This window comes from Danio aesculapii, chromosome 7 (genome assembly GCF_903798145.1).
Source record: "Danio aesculapii chromosome 7, fDanAes4.1, whole genome shotgun sequence".
In the NCBI taxonomy this organism is placed as follows: domain Eukaryota; kingdom Metazoa; phylum Chordata; class Actinopteri; order Cypriniformes; family Danionidae; genus Danio; species Danio aesculapii.
In genome coordinates, this window is record NC_079441.1 from 8,984,976 (window position 1) to 9,007,090 (window position 22,115).

A 22,115-nucleotide genomic window follows, 5' to 3' on the forward strand; every position below is an offset into this window, starting at 1 on the left:
TACATTTAGGAATGTTATAAATATTACCACTTTGTTTTAATTTATCAACATTACTAAGGCAAATAGTTTTAATAGTCAAAAGCAAAAACAATTAAACAAAATATCTGATCTCTTTTAATAAAATAAACATATGTGTTAAAGAGACTCGTAAACTAGATGGATAAAAGGTTACAAAGTGTCTGAAGTGTGAACGCTGAACAATCAAAGCTAACTTAAAGGTAGCTCAATATCTGTAATGTCAAATAATGATACAGTAAACCTCAAATTCTCTTAATAAAACAGATTATGATAATCAAATCTGAGCTTTCAAGTAAAGGAACCAGCCATCATTCACATACATGCTAAGCATTACAAATTGTCAAGTTGGATGACTACATAACCCACTATGCTAAAAAAAAATCTTTTAGATGGGGAGCTAGTGGCTGGGATGCACAAGAAAAGAAACCAAAAAGCCACTCAGGCGACATCCTTACATCCTTTTTATTTATAATCTCCTCACTGCTGCTGTACGGCACTCATTTTCACGTCTGTTGTTATTCTGACCTGAAGTGACAAGCGCAAGTGCGTGCTTTACTTCACCAGAGGATGGCAAAACGGAACTTTCAGTTGTTATATGTAAAAAGGCCTAAATACATGCAGGACCATTCCAATATTTTGCTCATCTCCAACTATTGACAGCAGATCTCTCCATGAGAGAGAGGGAGGGATTTGCACTCGCGATATTTTTACTGCTCTATTCATTTAACTGAAGAAATGTAATGTTTAGACCATCACTGTGCCTCTCGCAATCTGTTTTCTTTCTCATTCACTCTTGTCGTAATGTTTTTGAGTATTTTAACTAATTTTTTGGGATCACGGGGCCGGTATAAATTTGCTGGAGACTCGCAGTGCTTCAGGGAGAGTTCATAAGGTTGGATGAGATGCTAGATTAGGGGCAAACACGTCACAATAGCTCTAAACACTGGAAATACAATGGCTGCACTTGCAACAAAGAGCGTCACTCGCGCGAGTCACGCCAATAAACTAAATCGAGGTCCCATCGCATCTGTATATGTTTTAGCTGCTTTGACGCGAGCGCGTTACGCTCCCATACATCATTTACTTGTGTTGTGGCTGTTGTAGGTTATGTTTAATATAAGGGAGCACGCGTGTGTCTTCGGTCCTGTCAGATGTGGCGCGCACTCTCATTCCCATACAGCAGAGAGTGGCTGTGTAGAACTCCACCGTGTGCGGTTCAGAGAGCAGAAATTTGCTATGTCGTGACCATGTAGAGCAGTGGTGCTCAACCCCATTCCTGGAGATCGACCTTCCTGCAAAGTTCAGCTCCAACTCTGATCAAACACACCTGAACCAATTAATTAAATACTGAACAGCACTTGATAATTACAAGCAGGTGTGTTATATATGGGTTGCAACTGAAAACTGCAGGAAGGTCGATCTCCAGGAACAGTGTTGGTCACCCCTGATGTAGAGACAGAAATCACATGATGTTGTGTAAATAAGATATTACATATGGTTATTTAGCTTGTTTTTTAAAAGAGGTTGTGATCTGGCGCAATATGTAAAATACAAATAACTTCAAGGGGCGTGGGGATAGCCGTTTGGGAGGGCAGGGCGCCCCCCTAATATAATTGTAGGGGAAACACTGACATGAGAAACGATTAATAAAAATGGCAAATTTTTAATAAAATCCTTTAATTAACAAAAATTTTACACTCGCTTGAGGTAGGTTTGTGTTACAAACGGTTAATGAGAGATGGAAATTCTTTTGCTGAATAGAAGGACATAGTGAACATTACAATCACGTGACTCAATTATGCTGTTTGTTTGCTAGGTTAACAATGCTAAAGACAGGTGCTCTTAACAACTCAGAGAAATGCCATATTCAGGTTTGGGGAGGGTTGTTTTTTTTTTTTGTTTGTTTTTTTTTTTCCCAAATATCGAAAATATTTGGTACACGTTAAGATGGATCCAGCAATTGTGTCTTTACATTTAAATTTTAGGCAGAAATAGATACTATTTTTTTTCCGTGTTCCTTAGCATATTAGCTGATCATTTGAAAACTTAATATATCACGACAAAACTGCTTGGTTATTTCAGAGATTTATTATTTTTTTTCTCTAAATGTATCCCCCCACTTTTTTTTTTGTCAGTTTAAGCTATTCTTGCTATCAATAAGCCATTATTAACTATGACTTTTGCCTCAAACTCTTAATGTGCTGCTTATTAATAGTTATTGAAGTTATAGTTGGGTTTAGGTATCGGGTAGGATTTGGAATATAGAATAAGATCATGCAGAATATGTACTTCATAAGTACTAATAAACAGCTAATATCTTAAAGATAGGAGGGTATTAACTGACTAGTTAATACTGAGAATTGGTGCTTAAACTTATTTTTTTTCTTTTTCTGGCCTTGCTTTAAGTCTACTGGTTAAGCGTTTTAAAATGAAAGGCATGTCCAGGTAATTGAAATAAAGAAACTTTTAATATTTATGGTAACACTTTATAATAACTACACACTATGAATCATTTACATTAGCATCTAGTGGACTATTTATGCTTTATAAATCCATTATAAATGACAATTAAAGGCTCAGAATCAAATGAACAATCTTTGCAATCTTTAAAAAAAAATAATTACTGTAAAGTTTAAACATTGCCAAATAACAGGAGTATCAAAATGCGACATAAAACTGGATAAAACAACAACAATATAATAAGATGCAATGTTTAAACTCTACAGTTGTTTTATTTTAGAGAAGGTTGCAAAGATTTATTTTTCATTTGAAGTACAGTTTTATTTGTGTATCTTTAAATGAAAAGGAATGAATAATGTCATTTTTCCTGTTTAGAATTTAACTGAGCCTTTATTTGTCATTTATAAGGGATTTATAAAGCATAAATAGCCCTTACTTTAGATTAGGTGACAAAACTAGATGTAGTTGAGTGGATAAAGCATTTATTAACATACATAGTAACCCTTAATATATGCCTGAATATTAAGACATATAAACGGTGATTTCAATAGTTTATTAATCATTTACCAACTCATTCTGAATGTTCCTAAAAACCCTCAACTACTCTTAAATACAAATGGTTTGTAAATAATGCGATACTTAATTTAGTAATGAAAAATAAATCATTAACAAAGTATGAAAGTACAAGTATTAAGCACATTATAAATGTGGTTGTAAGTCAAGAATACAGCATTTGTAGCTGCAGTTATAAACTGCTTACTAACGCTTATTAATGTAGAGTTAATCCTTAACAGATAATGAATTAACTATTTGCTAATGCTTAATAAATGGTTTATAGTGTGTAGTTATTATAAAGTGTTACCCTATATATTATTAATAATTGTATTATTTATTTAATATTTTTTATTTATTTAAAGTGTTTTGCTGTACTACAGTAATATAATTAAGTCTGTCAATTCCTGACTATTTTATAAACAAGTATTATCAGCTCTGGAATGTATCAAATTTCTCTTTATTATCTCAAGCTCCATGTTGAAAACACCACAACACTGAAGTATTGTAAACAAACCCACATGATTCATTCACACAGACATGCAAAAACATCTTGCAAATTTCACTCTTGGTCTTTTGCTTTTTAATATTCACAGACATTCATCTTTTTGACAACATTAGACGTACAACACTACTTTTGATTCTTCATTCCAAATTTAATGACATTCAGCACAGTGCATTGTACTGTACAGCAAATTCCATTTTTATGACTGGATTCCACAAGGCTTAGACGCTGCTTGACCAGAATAAGCTTTAAAGTGGATTACTGTAGATGTTGAGTTGCAATTAAAAAAACTAAAAATCCCAAGCCTGACACCCAAATAACAGCCAGATGTATTGATTTATTCAATATTACTCTAATGTAGGGGTAGACAGTATGAGCAAAGTTCTGTTTTATTTTATTTCACAGTAAAATACATTTCATAAAATAGTTCCTTAAATAGGTCCTTTTTATTATGAAATCAACAAAAATGGCTGTAGTAAATGAATCTACTTCTTTTCACAGTACATTAGGGCCCAGCAGGAGCCTGCTTGGAAGAGATATTGTGAAGAAAAAAGATTAATAGAGCAGATACTGAATTAGGTTCTGTATTATTGGTGTCAGTCAATATGTCAGTCATTATTTTGAATATTCTGAGCAATAAATCTAGCAAGACTAAACATTTTATGACATAACTTCATGTTTTTAGTGTTTTTTTTTCTTTTGTTTTCCTAGTCTAATATAAATCAGTTGTTACCTGACAGGCATTTGGACTTGGGGGAGGCTGTTAGTTGCCAGAGGCTGAAGTGTTACACAAGTGAATGTTTCACTGTTGAGGGATATTGTACACAGTGTTATTCTGTACCCACATTCTCAGTTTCAAATAAGTAATGCAAAATGTTACTAAATAATATGCTGTGGAATACACGTGTAACCCACCGGCCCTACTGTACCCAAGCCGCTCTGAGCTGGGATCGAACCGGGTATTTTTTGTATGGGAGTCAGTTGCGCTAACAAGGAGGTTAAAGACCATGACCTCTAGTGTCTGTCGCTAGAGCACCTTTTAAGGGCAGAGGAGTAAGGGTTACCTGCATAGCACTTTGCAAGCTGGCCTCCTCAGCTAGCAAAGTTTGCTACTTTGCTTTCCTCACCTCCTTAAACCTCACTATCATCTCGGACGAGCCCTCACATGTAACCCATCGGTCTTACTGTACCCAAGCTGGTCTAAGCTGGGATCGAACCGGATATTCTTTGTATGAGAGTCAGTTGCTCTAACAAGAAGGCTAAAGACCATGGCTTCTAGCATCTGTTGCTAGAGCACCTTTTGAGGTCAGAGGAGTGAGGTTTTCTTGCATAGCACTTCACTAGCTTGCCTCCGCTACACTCACCCCCTTAAACATCAATCACATCCCAGACGAGCCCCCACATGTAACTCACCGGTCCTACTGTACCCAACCCAGTCTGAGCTGGGATTGAACTGGCGATTCTTTGCATGGGAGTTGGTTACTCTAACAAGGAGGCTAAAGACCATGGCTTCTAGCATCTGTTGCTAGAGCACCTTTTGAGGTCAGAGGAGTGAGGTTTTCTTGCATAGCACTTCACTAGCTTGCCTCCGCTACACTCACCCCCTTAAACATCAATCACATCCCAGACGAGCCCCCACATGTAACTCACCGGTCCTACTGTACCCAACCCAGTCTGAGCTGGGATTGAACTGGCGATTCTTTGCATGGGAGTTGGTTACTCTAACAAGGAGGCTAAAGACCATGGCCTCTATCATCTGTTGAGGTCAGAGGAGTGAGGTTTACTTGCTTAGGACTTCACTAGCTGGCCTGTTACAATCACCCCCTAAACCTCACTCCCATCCCGGACGAGCCCCCACATGTAACCCACGGGTCCTACTGTACCCAACCCTGTCTGAGCTGGGATCGAACCGCCGATTCTTTGAAAAAAGTTTTAAATGGCTCTTCACCTTAAATTTGTTTCAAATAATTTTGTTTAAAAATCGTGACATCGTATCGTGAGATTTAGTATTGTGTATCGAATCGTGAGTCAGGTGAATCGTTACATCCCTACTTAAGGGGGCTAATAATGTTGACCTTAAAATGGTTTTTAAAAAATTGCAAACTGCTTTTATTCTTGCCGAAATAAAACAAATAAGACTCTCTAGAAGAAAAAATATTATAGGAAATACTGTGAAAAATTCCTTGCTTACTTAAACATCAATATTTAATATTTGAAAAAAGTTTTTAAAAATTCACAAATAATTTTGACTTGCACTGTATTCTAATGCAACTCTTGTCTGTGTTTTAATGTGTTTCAGCATCGACAAGGTGTCCAAGGTGGCGTCTCCAGTCCTGGTCATCCACGGCACAGAAGACGAGGTGATCGACTTCTCGCACGGTTTGGCCATTTACGAGCGATGCCCGCGTGCAGTGGAGCCCCTGTGGGTGGAGGGCGCTGGGCACAACGACATCGAGCTCTACGCCCAATACCTCGAGAGACTCAAACAGTTCATCACGTTTGAACTGGCTACCTCCTGAAAACACACACACGCAAACACACGTGTCCCTTTACCCAGAGCCGAGGACGCCATCAGTACTTGCACTTGCTGAAGGAATAAAAAAAAACGAAGCTCTCTCTTGATATGTAGGAGCAGGGCCTTTTTTTCATTCCTATCGAGGGGGACGCGTTCAAATGGGGAAGGCGACGCGTTTCAAATGATTTCCAACCACTTTCTATTCTTTTATACTTGACGAACGTTTGACATTTTTGCACCGCATCCAGTACGTTGCATTTAACATTTCCTTTCTTTATAAATGCTCCTCAAGGGGTTAAGTAACCGATTGCACTTTTATCGTGCGACATTTTCAGGTTATTTTGTTTGTTTGTTTGATTTGTAGGGAATTATGCATTCCGTTTTCTTATGTTTCAAGTAGATTAGATCATGATGAACCAGTGACTGACGTTTTATTTTATTTACATATATATGTGGCCAGTTTGTGTGTATGTGTGAGAGTGCGTGAGTTTAAGTGTAGCTTGGGCTAATTAAAACTGGAAGACCTGTGGAAAGTGACTTGACCCGTCAATAATAGTCCGTGATTTTCGCATACGGTGGGAAAGGGTTGGCGTATTGTTTTGAAACAACATGGTGCTTTGTCGCAACACAGCAATCAGGGCATTGTTTCGACGTAAACACTACATTTGTGCGTTGTATAAAGAGAAACAAAACAAATAATGTGAAATTTCGAGCTTTCTTTGTTGGTTTTTTGCATCGGTGTTACAACAAAAGCCTTATGTTCTCTGACATTTCGCTCCGACATTCCTGTCAGTGAATTTTATTTGTATTAATATTATTATTATTATTTCCGGAAATGGGATTTCGACGATTTTCTCTGGGCTCCTGCACGCTGCTACTCGAATGGGGAAAATCACTGTGAAAAACTGATTTAAATTTGGTATGTTTTGAAGTTTATCCCCCTTTTTCAGACATCCAAATCACATTACCCAGGAAAACTTTGAAGTCATTGATTAAACGTCGATGTTTTCCTCATTCGGCGAATGAAGGACTTGGAACGATTGGATGAAGGACGTCGATTGCTACCGAAAATGGTGCGTTATTTTGATTGTATGTTTTTAACGCATAGCAGTTGTTGTTGGTTGACTTGATTGTTTTGCTGTAAGGTTACGCGATGACGGTTCATGTTTGCTGTTGATCTCCAGTGGAGATTTGTTTTTGTTTTTGTAAGGAATGGCAGACACCGATCACATCTGAGCCCATCGTTGCTTTTGATACTGACGTTTTTACAATGTTTTTTCAGTGATTATTAATATTTACACCTCTTTTAATGCTGGTTTGTAAGATAACCGTACTGTACACCCCCACCCCCCCACTCTCTCTTTCTCTATAAATATATAGGTATGTAAAATATGAAGTAAATGGTATTTAGCTTTGATTTTTTTTTTTTTTTTTTTTTGTTATTATTACTGACACTGGAATCACAGTATGCAAATATAATGCAGAGAAAAAGATAGTTGGTACAGACACAAGCGTGTAGTTTTCTTTTTTTATTTTATATATCTTTAAAGCCTTAAATGTGCCGAGAGACAGATTATTGTTCTTTCTGTTGGTTGTTGCTTTGTCGCAACACAGTGGATATTGTACTGCTTATAAAGGAATAAAGGATGCATGGAAACCCAAACAAGTTTTCTTGTCATGAGGCTCAGCATGTACAAATATTTAATAACACGGTGGTGGTGGTGTTTTTTTCAGTTGAAATGTTTTCCTGCGTCAGATAGGTAGGTCAGAAGGTCAGATACAGCTATTCAAATCGAATTGTCTTTAAACGGCACAGGATTCCCATCAGGACTCCAATTTGAATGCTTTATTAAAATATTTGATCCTGTACGTATGTATCCACATACGTAGTTGCAAATAATAAATAGCACAGCAATTTAGTGTGCTAACTTAAAAGAATACGTTTAATTGTTTCAACTCTCAATACAAGAATATATCATATAGTTCACAGTGGTTTCATGACAATTAAATATGTAGATTGTCATACAAACGAGTAAAAGAGGGTGAATTTAAAGGTAGATATTTTGCAAATCATTTCTGAAATCCTCTTATTAGGATCCAAGTTTGCAGAAACATTTTGTGGGGTCTGATTTTTAAAGAGGATTTATTATGCCCCTTTTTTTTACAAGATGTAAAATAAGACCCTGATGTCCCTAGAGTACTGCATGTTAACTTTCAGCTCAAAATACCACACAAATAATGCTTTATACTGCTTATTTACAAGGATTTTCATGCACAACCATCTCGGGTTTACAGAGAATGGTGAGAAAAAGAGAAAATATCCAGTGAGCGGCAGTTCTGTGGGTGCAAATGCCTTGTTGATGCCAGAGTTTAGAGGAGAATAACCACACTGGTTCCAGCTGATGGAAAGGCAACATTAACACAAATTACCACTCGTTACAACTGAGGTCTGCAGAAGAGCATCTCTGCACACACAACATGTCCAACCTTGAGGCAGGTGGGCTACAGCAGCAGAAGACCACACCTGGTGCCACTCCAGTCAGCTAAAAACAGGAAACTGAGGCTACAGTTCACACAGGCTCACCAAAACTGGACAATAGAAGATTGGAAAAGTGTTGCCTGGTCTGATGAGTCTCAATTTCTTCTGCGACATTCGGATGGTCGGGTCAGAATTTAGTGTTAACAACATGAAAGCATGGATCAGCCTGCCTTGTATCAACTGTTCAGGGTGGTGTAATGGTGTGGGGGATATTTTCTTGGCACACTTTGGGTCCTATTAGTACCAATTGATCATCGTGTCAAAGCTACAGCCTACCTGAGTATTGTTGCTGACCATCTCCATCCCTTTATGACCACAGTGTAGCCATCTTCTGAGGGCTACTTCCAGCAAGATAAAGCGTCATGTCATAAAGCATGAATCATCTCAGACTGGTTTCTTGAACACGACAATTCACTGTACACAAATGGCCTTCAACAGTCACCAGCCCTCAATCCAATAGAGCTCCTTTGGGATGTGGTGAAACGGGAGATTCGCATCATGGATGTGCAGTCGACAAATCTGCAACAATTGCGTGATGCTCAAGTCAATATGGAGCAAATTCTCTGAGGAATATTTCCAGTACCTTGCTGAATCTATGCCACGAAGGATTAAGGCAGTCCAACCTGGTACAAGTAAGGTGTAACTAATAAAGTGAGTGTATAAGCTCAATGTATATATGCATATGTGTGCGATTTTTATTTTCTCCATAGTCAACATTTCCTATTCATCTATTTTATATCAGAGAAAACAGTATCTAAAGTAGCTCTGCAGTCAGTCGAAAATAGAAACAGTCCAACTGCAAAAACTGATTGTGTCCATCAACAAAATAGACAGATGTGACCCAACAGACACAGACAGCGCTATTGATTATAACACTGTTGACAGGCCGCATGTCTGTTATGAAACCATTGTTGCTTCTGCTTCCAGCACAGTTCTGCAGTCTGATACACAAAATATGTTCAAGTTTAAAAAAAATAAACAGTTTTGACAAGCCATCAATGCAAGTTTGTTTTGCAGTACTTTTACCTTTTACTTTTACCGAGATCAATGTAGCGAATTTTGACGCACTCGCAGCCGAAGCTGAAGGCAGACAGCGTTGTCACCAGGGCAGCCAGAGCGACCTTGCACGCACTCACCGCTTTCGGTTTGAACGCACAGTAGCGCATCGTGTTTTCTGTTTGACCTTTTGGCTAGTCAGATTAGGCTACTTTTGATCTGTGTCCACTGGTTGTTTTGATATTCGGATGATTAAAGACATTTTAGTTTGACATTTAAAAAAAAAAAATTTTATTAAAGTATTTTAGATGAAATCCTGGAGCTCTCTGACTCCATAGACAACAATATTTCTGAGACATTCAAAATCCAGAAAATGAACCAAAAACGTCAACATTTCATGTGACTTCAGGGATTCAACTGTAATCATACGAAGCTCCAAGAGCACTTTTGCAACATGTCATGCGCGGCTTTTGTTGTATACGTCAGTTTGCGCGTGTTGTGTGCACTCAGCTGCCGAGAGAAGTCATTGGTTGTAACTTTTATCATAAAAAATGTAAATAATTTTTACAAAAACACATCGATCCGCTTCATAAGACATGCGTTAACCCCCTGGTGGTGTGAAGGTTCATTTATTGGCAGATTTCCACTTTTGGAAGCTTCAAAATAGGGCTGTTAATGTTAATAACACGTTAACATCAATTAATTTAACTAATTTTAACAATTTTCATTTTTTAACGTGCGATTAATGCATTGTGTTTTTGGATTAGGCTACTTTTAATCTGTCTATTGTAGGTTTTTTTTTTTTTTTTGTTTTTTTTAAACATTATAATGACATGCTTTCTTCATGATATGTCCCATTACATATACTATTTTTAGGATATGCTGCACGGTATTCAGTTTGCCAGTATTGCATTCTGAACATGGCCGCCTTGTGTTTTTTTAAGCTTTATCTATAAGTGATAGTCTCCCTGCTGTTTTTCCTTCCGCAGGTTTCTTGTTTCCATTTTTCCCTTGCTCTATTTCTCTCTCTCTCTCTCTCTCTCTCTCTCTCTCTCTCTCTCTCTCTCTCTCTCTCTCTCTCTCTCTCTCTCTCTCTCTCTCTCTCTCTCTCTCTCTCTCTCTCGCTCTCTCTCTCTCGTTCGCTTTGTGAAAGTTATTTTCATATAGAGCATGTCTGTACAGTTGGCTTTTGGAGGTGTCTCTGCGACAGGCAGGTGGAACTGGAGGTGGCCATTAAGCTTCATCTGTTGGAGCCAGTCACGTTTGCATTGGCCAGGGACCAGGAGTCCTGCGAGGGCCAGGAATTGGCAGAGCTCGGGGGTTGAGCATGTCTGCTGATCCCAGCGGCTGCAGAGGTGAATGTGGAAGTCTTAAGAAGCAGTTTTCACCAGGTCAAGGGTGTGTTTTTATATTTGATACTCTTGATTCTGTGTGCAGCAGGTGATTTGAAGTCAATATGAAACTCTATAATGTGGTGTGTATGAAATTGGATATTTGTGTGTGGGGAAAAGTAGGGTGGGGTGCAAGTCTAGAAACAGTGAATGAGAATGCCAATGGGGTCCATTTGGGTTTCATTAGGTGAGCAATAGGTAAACTAGATATTTAATGCAACAAGGCACGCATTATTATTTTAAAAAAATTTAAATTGTTAGTACTAATTTATTTTGTTCCTTTTGCAATTTTTCCTTCATATTTTGTGAGGAGCTACTATACCAAAATGAGGTGGCATAATCAAAATGGGGTTGAATTAAAGCTCCTGCCAATAATTTTTTTAATTAAACATCCAACAGATCAGCTTGCCTTGCTAAGAACCTAATTTTTCCACATATCTTCGTAAAAACCTTTCTTGTCATAGCATCACCTGATGATTTATAATTTAAATAAGTTCAAATAATTTACAACATTTTTCGACTCTGTTTTCAAATCACTAATCCTAACCACAAATGAATCATCTTTCTTTAATTTCACTCTTGAAGCAAATAAAACAGCCTCTGTTTTACCTACAGTTGAAGTCAGAATAATTAGCCCACTTTTGTTTTTTTCAAATATTTCCCAAATGATGTTTAACAGAGCAAGGAAATTTTCACAGTATGTCTGATAATATTTTTTTCATCTGGAGAAAGCCTTATTTCTTTTATTTTGGCTAGAATAAAAGCAGTTTTAAATTTTTTTTATCACCATTTTAAGGTCAAAATTATTAGCTCCTTTAAGCTATGTATTTTTCCAATAGTCTACAGAACAAACCATCATTATAGAAATAACTTGCCTAATTACCCTAACCTGCCTAGTTAACCTAATTAACCTAGTTAAGCCTTTAAATGTCACTTTAAGCTGTGTTCACCGCGTACGAGTGGGCGGAGCCATTTGAATCATTTTGGCTTGAGACTTCCGGTCTCATTCACTTCCATTCATTTTTAGAGGTTAAAAACAGCTCGTTTTGCTGCTTAATGTTGCAAACTGACATTTTCTTATTATATTATTCTACTTTGTCTGTATTGTCATGCAAATACTTGTTTGTGGAGTAAGTAGTTTGACCGTTTTCGGCCTTTTATTATTCCTATAGTCATTTTTCCCACAGGCGACTGAAGTATTAAAACAATCGCAAAAACGAGCGCACTTCCGCATTGAAGAATAAGGTCTATAGAAGTGTCTTGATAAATATCTAGTCAAATATTATTTACTGTCATCATGGCAAAGATAAAATAAATCTGTAAATCAGAAATGAGTTATTAAAACTATTATGTTTAGAAATGTGTTGAAAAAATCTCTTAGTTAAACAGAAATTGGGGGGAAAATAAACAGTGGGGTTAATAATTCAGGGGAGCTAATAATTCTGACTTCAACTGTATGTGATACCAAGGGGGCAATCACTTTAACAGTCTTTAAAAAATCTTGCAGGAATATTATCAATTCCAGGACTCTTATTTAATTTTTACTCGCTAATAATTTAATTAAACTTCTCTTTCTGTAACCCGTCTCTAACTAAAGAAAATGTCTCGTTGCCTATAAAAAGAAATCACTTTATCTTTGTTGTAAATAGCTGGTTGCTCTGGAAGCTGACCACATATTTTTTTTTGCTAACAATATAAAATACTGGTTAAAAAACTTCGGCAATATCCGTTGGATGAACTATTAACTTGTCTTCCACCTTTAAGTTAATTTTAGATGATTTTTTACTTTTATCATATTTACATTTACATTTAGTCATTTAGCAGACGCTTTTATCCAAAGCGACTTACAAATGAGGACAAGGAAGCAATTTACACAACTATAAGAGCAGCAGTGAACAAGTGCTATAGACAAGTTTCAGGTGTGTAAAGTCTAAGAAGCAAAGCAATAGTAATGTTTTTTTTTTTTTTTTTTTTTTTTTTTTTTTTTTTTTTTTTTTTTTTTGAGAGAGAGAGTACAGTTAGTGGTATAGCCAGAGAGGGAGTTAAGATTAGGAAGGAAAGTGGAGACTAAACAGTTGAGTTTTTAGTCGTTTCTTGAAGACAGCAAGTGATTCTGCCGTTCTGATGTAGTTAGGGAGTTCATTCCACCAACTGGGCAGATTGAATGCGAGAGTTCGGGAAAGTGATTTCTTCCCTCTTTGGGATGGAACAACGAGGCGACGTTCATTCACAGAACGCAAGTTTCTGGAGGGCACATAAATCTGCAGAAGTGAGAGCAGATACGAAGGAGCAAAGCCAGAGGTCGCTTTGTAAGCAAACATCAGAGCTTTGAATTTGATGCGAGCAGCAACTGGCAGCCAGTGCAAACGGGTGAGTAGCGGAGTGACATGTGCTCTTTTGGGTTCATCAAAGACCACTCGTGCTGCTGCGTTCTGAAGCAGCTGAAGAGGTTTGATAGAGTTAGCTGGAAGCCCGGCTAGTAGAGAGTTGCAATAGTCCAGTTTGGAGAGAACAAGAGCTTGAACAATGAGTTGAGCTGTATGTTCAGATAGGAAGGGTCGGACCTTTCTGATGTTATAGAGTGCGAATCTGCAAGATCGAGCAGTTCTAGAAATGTGCTCAGAGAAGTTTAGTTGGTCATCAATCGTTACTAATAATATTATAATGATATTAATCGTTGTTTTAATAACCTAGATTTCTCAATACACCTCAAAGTTTTTTTGGTTCAAATTTATTTTCATTTATCTTATCCTTAACATAAACCCTTCTTGCTTGTCTTATTTTGTTACTATCCTCGTTTCTCTTCATTTTATAACTCGTAACTGCTACACTCAAGGGGGGACTCCCTTTTGCCTTCAGTGCTGCCTTAATCCTTCATGGCATAGATTCATTAAGTTACTGGAAATATTCCTTATAGATATATATATAGATATATATAGATTTTGGTCTATATTGACATGATAGCGTCACGCTGTTGTTGCAGATTTGTCGACTGCACATCCATGATGCGAATCTCCCGTTCCACCACATCCCAAAGGTGCTCTATTGGATTGAGATCTGGTGGCTGTAAAGGCCATTTGAGTACAGAAAACAAGTGCAACATGATTGTACAGGTTAAACATTGTTTTTCCTATCGAGTCCCTGTAAAGTGGAGTTTAAGTAAAGTGTCCGGTGCGTATGGAGAGAATAGTGTTTCTACAGGTCTCTTTATGATCTGAAAGTGCTGCTAAAATGAAGCAGAACATCTGAAGATTAGAAGCAGATAGTGTTAGACCCAGGTCTGATCCCTGTTATCCGCCGTCCACATTCCCAGGAGGACTGCAGGAGTTCCTACACTTCACAGAAATCCAGCCCAGATACCCAGACAAGAGGCATCTCAGTCCGCCCTGAGTGATCCGTGCAGGAAGTTTACCTTTCCGGAGAGCGCACACACACAGGCGCAGGCTTGGAGAAGTGACAGATTCACTGGGAATGGGAACCAGGCTCGCACGGCCTGCTCTGCGGTTTGCCAAACTCTTTATTAGGGAGCTGAAGCATATTTTAGACGGCCGAGTGCAGACTTTCCTAATCAAACCCTCAATCATGAAGACGGAGATGGAGTTGTTTTGATGTAAAGGTTTTGTCTCACTTTTTCCTTCTCGTTGTACTTGTCAAGTTTGTATTTTAATTTTAACTGAATTTTGAAGTGTATATATATTTTTTTTTAATTGCACATGAAGGATCTCTATACACAACCTGACAAAAGTCTTGTCGCCTATCCAAGTTTTAGGAACATCAAATAATACCTTGACTTCTAGTTGATCATTTGATATCAGAAGTGGCTTATATGAAAGGCAAAGGCCTCTAGATTAGGCTTATTTTACCAAAATAAAATATGATCATGCCTTGATTTAGAATTATTTAATTAGGACAGTAAGGTCTGACTTTGTTTAGACAAAAGTCTTGTCACTGAGCAGAAATAATGTCCAGTATAGAATATAAAGTCATGCTGCAGTGGAAAAAGAATGAATATTGTGTGTGAAGCTTCCTGCAGGACTCCCAGAGTTCATCAAGATTCTTTGGATTCATATTCAATGCCTCCTCCTCCATCTTACCCCAGACATGCTCAATAATGTTCATGTCTGGTGACTGGGCTGGCCAATCCAGGAGCAGCTTGACCTTCTTTACTTTCAGGAACTTTGCTGTGGCTGAGATATGAGAAGGAGTGCTATCCTGCTGAAGAATTTGCTCTCTCCTGTGGTTTGTAATGTAATGGGCAGCACAAATGTCTCTATACCTCAGGCTGTTGATGTTGCCATCCACTCTGCAGATCTCTCGCACGCCACCATACTGAATGTAACCCCAAACCATGATTTTTCATTCACCAAACTTGACTGATATCTATGAGAATTTTGGGTCCATGCAGGTTCCAATAGGTCTTCTGCAGTATTTGTGATGATTGGGATGCAGCTCAACAGATGATCCATCTGGAAATTCTACCTTCTGCCACTTTTCCAAATGATCTACTAGAAGTCAAGTTATTATTTGTTGCTCTTACAACTGAGATTGACGACAAGACTTTTGTCAGGTAGTGTAGATACATGTATTGGTATTTACTCTTTATGTAATCAATTATTTTTATTTATTTATCTTTTTTTTTTTAAAGCAATGTCTCTCACTTGTCTTGGATTTTGTGGATTTACAGTTGTGTTTGAGTAAAACATTATTTTCTGTAAGTGACTGATGACATTTCTTCCAAATTTAGATTAAAAAGCATTCAAAATTATTTTTCCTTTCAGTATAAAATTACAAAGGGCGGTAAAGTGTTGTCTCCTCACAGCAAGAAGGTCACTGATTCGAGATGGCTGGGACAGTTGGCATTTCTGTGTGGAGTTTCTTCCTTGTGTGGGCGTGGGTTTCCTCCACAGTCCGAAGACATGTACTATAGGTGAATTGGGTAAGCTAAAAATTGTCAATAGTATAGTGTATTTGTGTGAATGAGTGTATGAGTGTTTCCCATTGATGGGTTGCAGCTGGAAGGGCATCCGCTGCGTAAAACATATGCTGTATATATTGGTGGTTCATTTCGCTGTGGCGACCCCTGATTAATTAAGGGAGTAAGCCAAAAAGAAACTTGAATGAATGAATGAATAAATAATTTATTCCCAGTTTTCTGTGATTCCCAAACTCTGACGATTAGGGCTGTGCAACACAATCAGTATCTGTATTTATTGACTACACCATTGTCAATAACGATAAAAACAAAGTTCGGTATTAAGTTTCATTATGTATCGCTATAGTTTTATTAAAATGTGACTGCTGAGCGCACACCTTACAAAGAATGCCAATAAGCTTAGTGTGCAAGTTTTTCATTTACAATGTAGCACAACTTCTAAATGAATGAATAAAATGACAAAGAGATGTCATATATTTAGACTTTTTTTTTTTCTATTCATTTTTAGACAACACCATATTAAAGGTTTGAACTTTAGAAAAAATGAAGAAATCAATATTTGTTGAAATAACACTGATGTTCAGCTACGCTAAGTGACACGGAATCTGCGCGCACAGAATTCTGCAGATTTTAGCCAATTACTGATTCGGTTTATTTACTTGTGTAAATTCTTATTTATACAGTTTTTAAATTAATTTCAGTAATATAATTAACGAATATGAAAATATGTATATGATTTATTTACAATATAGTTTGTAAAGTAATATTAAAGTAATAGTCTTTTAGTACACTCTCAGAAATAAAGGTACAGGAGCTGTCACTGGGGTGGTACCTTTTTAAATTATTTGTACTTAAAGGGTCCATATTGGTACCTCAAAAGTATATATTAGTACCTAAAAATTTAAGAGGAACACTTTTGTACTTTTTAGGTACTAATATGTACCCTTGAGGTATTAATATGGACCTTTTAGGTACAAATTGGTACCTTTTGAAAAGGTGCCACCCCAGTGACAGCTCCTGTACCTTTATTTCTGAGAGTGTAGAGATATTATATGAGAGACTTGCTTTGTTCACCAAGTAAAGTGGATCTAATTGGATTTGCATTGTAAACATTAAATGCAAGTTAAAAAGGTATACTTTTTATTTCATATATTAAGGTTTGAGTTATGATACTCCTAAAATCATTCCGCATAAATCCGCAGATTTATACTAAAATTCTGCCCAGAAATAGCTAAAGATGTCCGCCGATTCCGTCTGGCCCTAGTTATAACTTTTTCTCTTAATGACAATATTTTTATTTGAATTGTGGTAAAAATAATAATAATTCCTAACTAAATTATTGTAGAAATGTATCAGCTCATTAATAAAATATAATAAAACCAATAAAATATTAAATTATTTTAAATTATTGTTATATTATGACTTAATATATTATTTCAAGTGGCTTAAATACAGTGGGGGAAATAAGTATTGAACACGTCACCATTTATTTCCGAAAACATATTTCTAAAGGTGCTGTTCACTTTAAACTTAAACCAGATGTTGATGGCAACCAAAGAAATCAATATATGAAAAGAAAACAAATCGAATTAGTTTACAAATGAAGTTATGTGTTATGAAATGACACAGGGAAAAGTATTGAACACATGAAGAAAGGAAGGTGTAAAAAGGCAGTGAAAGCCCAGCTGAAATCTCTCAGTAGTTCTTCAGCAACCCTCTGCTCTTCATCAGTGTAAATGAATATCAGCTGCTTCAGTAAAACATCTACATTAGCAGGATGATGAAGATGAAACCAGGGTGGACATTTCAGCAATATAATAATCCAAAACACAGCCGAGGAAACTCTTAAATGCTTTCAGAGAAAGAAAATCAAGCTGTAGAATGGTCTAGCCAATCACCTGACCTGAATCCAATATAAAATACAAAAATAAAGCCCAGATTTGATAGACGAGACCCACAGAACCATCAAGATTTTGACACTGTTTTACACTGCAATTCATGTGACTTCATTCTCCATATGAGAGGCGTCTTAAAATTTAAAGTTATATATTATTTTTATTATTTTGTAATGTACCTTTATTTCATTATTAGCAAGCAAATATTTCATAAACCCTAGCTTTCTAACCAGAGACCAGATGAAACTGCAGCATATTTGATGCACAATGGCTTCTTATATCTCAAGCAAAAAAAAAACAAATGGATTCCTGATGACATGACCTCTTTAAATGACGAAGACTTCTACATCTTGACTATCTGCCCTTTGTCTGGAGCCAGAAAATTGCAGTCAGACGGACCTGCGTTCAACCCCAGAGGCCATTAAACCTAACCTCGCTCAGAAGGCAGATTTGACTAAGTGAACTCAGAAAGTCCTTACGCCTGAATGCAAAAGAGGACGAGGTATTTACCTAGCACAGCAGCCCAGCGTCAGCATCTCCGCCAGCGTAATCTCCTTCCAGGAAAAACAATGTGCTTTCCAATTTTCATCACTCCATTTAATGAGCCCCAGGGTTGCATTTTTGTCTCTTGTTTGAGTCCTTGGAGAGTCTTTACTAATTCAAGTAGGAATGCTGTTTGGGGTGTTCTCGTGTATCAGAATACCAAATAAATACTCTGTGTGTACTTGTTTGTGTGTGTGTGTGTCCTATACAGACAACAACAACAGAATTTTGAGGTACGTGATAGGTAAAATTTAAAGGGGCCCTTGTTGATGCCAGAGGTCAGATTCAGGAAATTTAGCATCGTGTCAACGCCACAGCCTACTTGGATATTGTTGCTGATCATGTCTATCCCTGTATGACCACAGTATACCCATCTTCTGATGGTTACTTCCAGCAGGATAACGCACCATATCATAAAGCACGAATCTTCTCAGACTGGTTTCTTGAACATGATAATGAGTTCACTGTACTCAAATGGCCTCCACAGTCACCAGCCCTCAATCCAATAGAGCATCTTTGGGATGTGGTGGAATGAAAGATTCTCATCATGGATGTGCAGCCGACAAATCTGCAGCAACTGTGTGATGCTATCATGACAATATGGAGCAAAATCTCTGAGGAATATTTCCAGTACCTTGTTGAGTCTATGCCACGAAAGTTCTGAAAGCAAAAGGGGTCCAGCCTGGTACTAGTAAAGGTGTACCTAATAAAGTGGCCAGTGAGTACATCCATGCCAAAATTACATATAATTGGCATCGGAAATGTAACAATTAAATTACATGACCGTTCTAAATTTTGACATCACTATTGGATGAGTTTTATATCATTATGATATTAAGGTAGTTAATTGTAGGGGCGTAGCAACCGGAGCGGCATGGGGGGATACATCCCCCTCACTTTTAGAGACAGACCATTTAGAAACAGGTGATTAATAATTATATGAACGTAAACATTCAGCTGCCACTTCTAAAATGTCCGCTATGCGCCTGGTATTGACATCGTTTGACATTCTGTATGTTGTTTTGACATCAATGTGCTGACTGGAATCAAGTTGTGAAATTAAAGGGCATAGTTCCCTCAGAATTGAAAAATGTACACATTATTTACTATTTACCAGCATACATGCGATTCATTCATTTGTTAATTTTCCTTCGGCTTAGTCCCTTTATTTACCAGAGGTCACCACAGCAGAATGAACCGCCAACTTATCCACCATATGTTTTACGCAGCGTATGTTCGTCGAGCTGCAACCTAGTACTGGGAAACTGAAGCACGCGGAGGAAACCCATGCCAAAACAGGGAGAACATGCAAACTCCACACAGAAACGCCAACTGACCCGAGACGCTGCTCACTGCAGAGCCACTTTGACTCAAATGAGGAGGAGCTTAAGCTCCAGCTCCTCCTCCTATAAGCTGTTTTAATGCGTTCACCTAACCCAACCCCCCAGTGACATCACTAGTAGAGTTAGTGCAGCAAGGAGGAGCTAGAGCTCAAGCTCCCCTTTGCTGGAGCTCAGCTCTGCCCATGTGGCTCTGCAGTAAGTACCACTTGACTGACCCAGCAGGGACTTGAACCAGTCGCCTTTTTGTTGTTAGGCGACAGTGCTAACCACTGAGCCACTTTTGTGATCACAGAAGATATTTTGAAGAATGTTGGAAACCTGTAACCATTGACTTCCATAGTATTTCTTTTTCCTAATATGGAAGCCAGTGGTTACCGTTTTCTAACATTCTTCAAAATATCTTCTTCAAAAAAGCTTCAAGAAATTTCTAACTTTTTTTTGGTTCAATGAAACTCAAACAGGTTTCTGATAACTGGATGGTGAGTAAATATAATGACAGAATTTTCACTTTTCTGTGAACTATTACTTTAAATGTTCCCACATTAGAAACAAGCTACTAGAAAACGCTGTAAAATAATGTTTAAAAGGGCTGCACGATGGCGCAGTGGTTAGCACTGTCACCTCACAGCAAGAAGTCACTGGTTTGAGTCCAGGCTGGGTCAGTTGGCATTTCTGTGGGCAGTTTGTGTGTTCTCCCTGTGTTGGTGTGGGTTTCCTCCGGGTGCACCGGTTTCCCCCACAGCCCGAAGACATGCGCTAGGTGAATTGAATAAACTAAATTCGCTGTAGTGTGTGAATGAGAGAGTGTATGGGTGTTTACCAATACTGGGTTGCAGCTTTAAGGGCATCCGCTGCGTAAAACTTAAGCTGGAATAGTTGGTGGTTCATTCCGCTGTGGTGTCCCCTGATAAATAAGGGAATAAAGTTAAAGAAAAAGGAATGAATATGCATGATATTTCTTATATCCACGAACAGCATTGAAATAAAACAGCCTGTCTCCATTAACTAGGCAAAAACCCGTCTGTTTATCAACAAATAAAAAAACCTGATTGATAGTCATTGCAGTTTCTTTATTAAATCGTTTATCAATAAATGATTACATTCTGTTCAGCAAAGCAGCTTTCATTTTAAGGCACTGCAGGAAAGAGGGAGAGGGAGAGCAATACAGACTAAAAGCAGCTGCAAAAGTCATTTAGGAACACCTGTTTACTCGGAAATTCCTTCTGAATTCTCCGTTCAATATGAATCACAACAGGATGTCACTTTATTAGGCTTTATGTCTTTTGGAACAATGATAATAGCGACCTCTATGGATTCAAACTGATATCTGTTATAATATAATCCTGCTGCATGAGTCGATTCTCTCTTTCCTTCTCTCTGGGGTCATAATTCATAATCATTATGATTCCGTAGAAGTGCACACAAAACTCCCAGCACATCTTTCTATCACAACAGTGCTCCTTATTTGGAAGTGACTTTATAAAGAATGCATCTGCTAAATAAACACATTAATATAAGACAATGTCACTTTTGTTGTTGTTTTTGAGCAAATATTCAAAGCTAGAGCATGTCTCGAAGTCTCTCCATACTAAATTGCATCTTATTACTCATTATCCCTAATAATTATTCATCCCATTTACAGATTATCGAAATAAACAGTGATAATCTTGCTGTACGAGTTTATTCTCTCTCTGTATCGTTCTCTCTCTGGGCTCATAATTCATAGCCATTATGATTCCATAAAGATCTACATCGTAGTATCACAAAATTACAATTCCGCGAATCCATCGTGCTCCATATTTGTAAGTCACTTTGTAAAGAATGCATCTGCTAAATAAACACATTAATATGAAAGAAAGGTCACTTTTGTTGTTGTTTTTGAGCAAAAATTCAAAGCTAGAACATGTCTCAAAGTCTCTCCAAACTAAATTGTGTCTTATTACTCATTATCCCTCATGATTATTCATCTAATTTACAGATTATCAAATAAACAGTGATAATCCTGCTACATGAGTCAATTCTCTCTCTCTATCGTTCTCTCTTTCTCTCTCTCTCTCTCCCTCTCTCTCTATATCGTTCTCTCTCTGGGCTCATAATTCATAAGCCTTATGATTCCATAAAACCCACATCGTAGTATCACAAATTTACAATCGCACATATCCATTGTTTTCCCTATTTGTTAGTCACTTTATAAAGAATGCATCAGCTAAATGAACACATTAACATAGGAAAATGTCACTTTTATTGTTACTTTTGAGCAAAAAATCAAAGCTAGAGCATGTCTCAAAGTCTCTTCATCTTAAATTGCATCTAATTACTCATTATCCCTCATGATTATTCATCAAGTTTACAGATTATCAAATAAACAGTGATAATCTTGCTGTACGAGTCAATTCTCTCTCTATATCGTTCTCTCTTTGGGCTC

At 37.4% G+C, this 22,115-nt stretch overlaps 1 protein-coding gene across 1 annotated transcript in view; it reads left to right on the plus strand.

Moving 5' to 3' along the window:
* Positions 1-7,716, plus strand: part of abhd17c (abhydrolase domain containing 17C, depalmitoylase) — an 88,975-nt gene extending 81,259 nt beyond the window's left edge. The window contains exon 3 of the mRNA XM_056461018.1: positions 5,835-7,716. Coding sequence (XP_056316993.1) covers positions 5,835-6,054 — 220 coding nt within the window. The 3' untranslated portion in view covers positions 6,055-7,716. The remainder of the gene's footprint in view (positions 1-5,834) is intronic.
* The last annotated feature ends 14,399 nt before the right edge of the window (positions 7,717-22,115 follow it).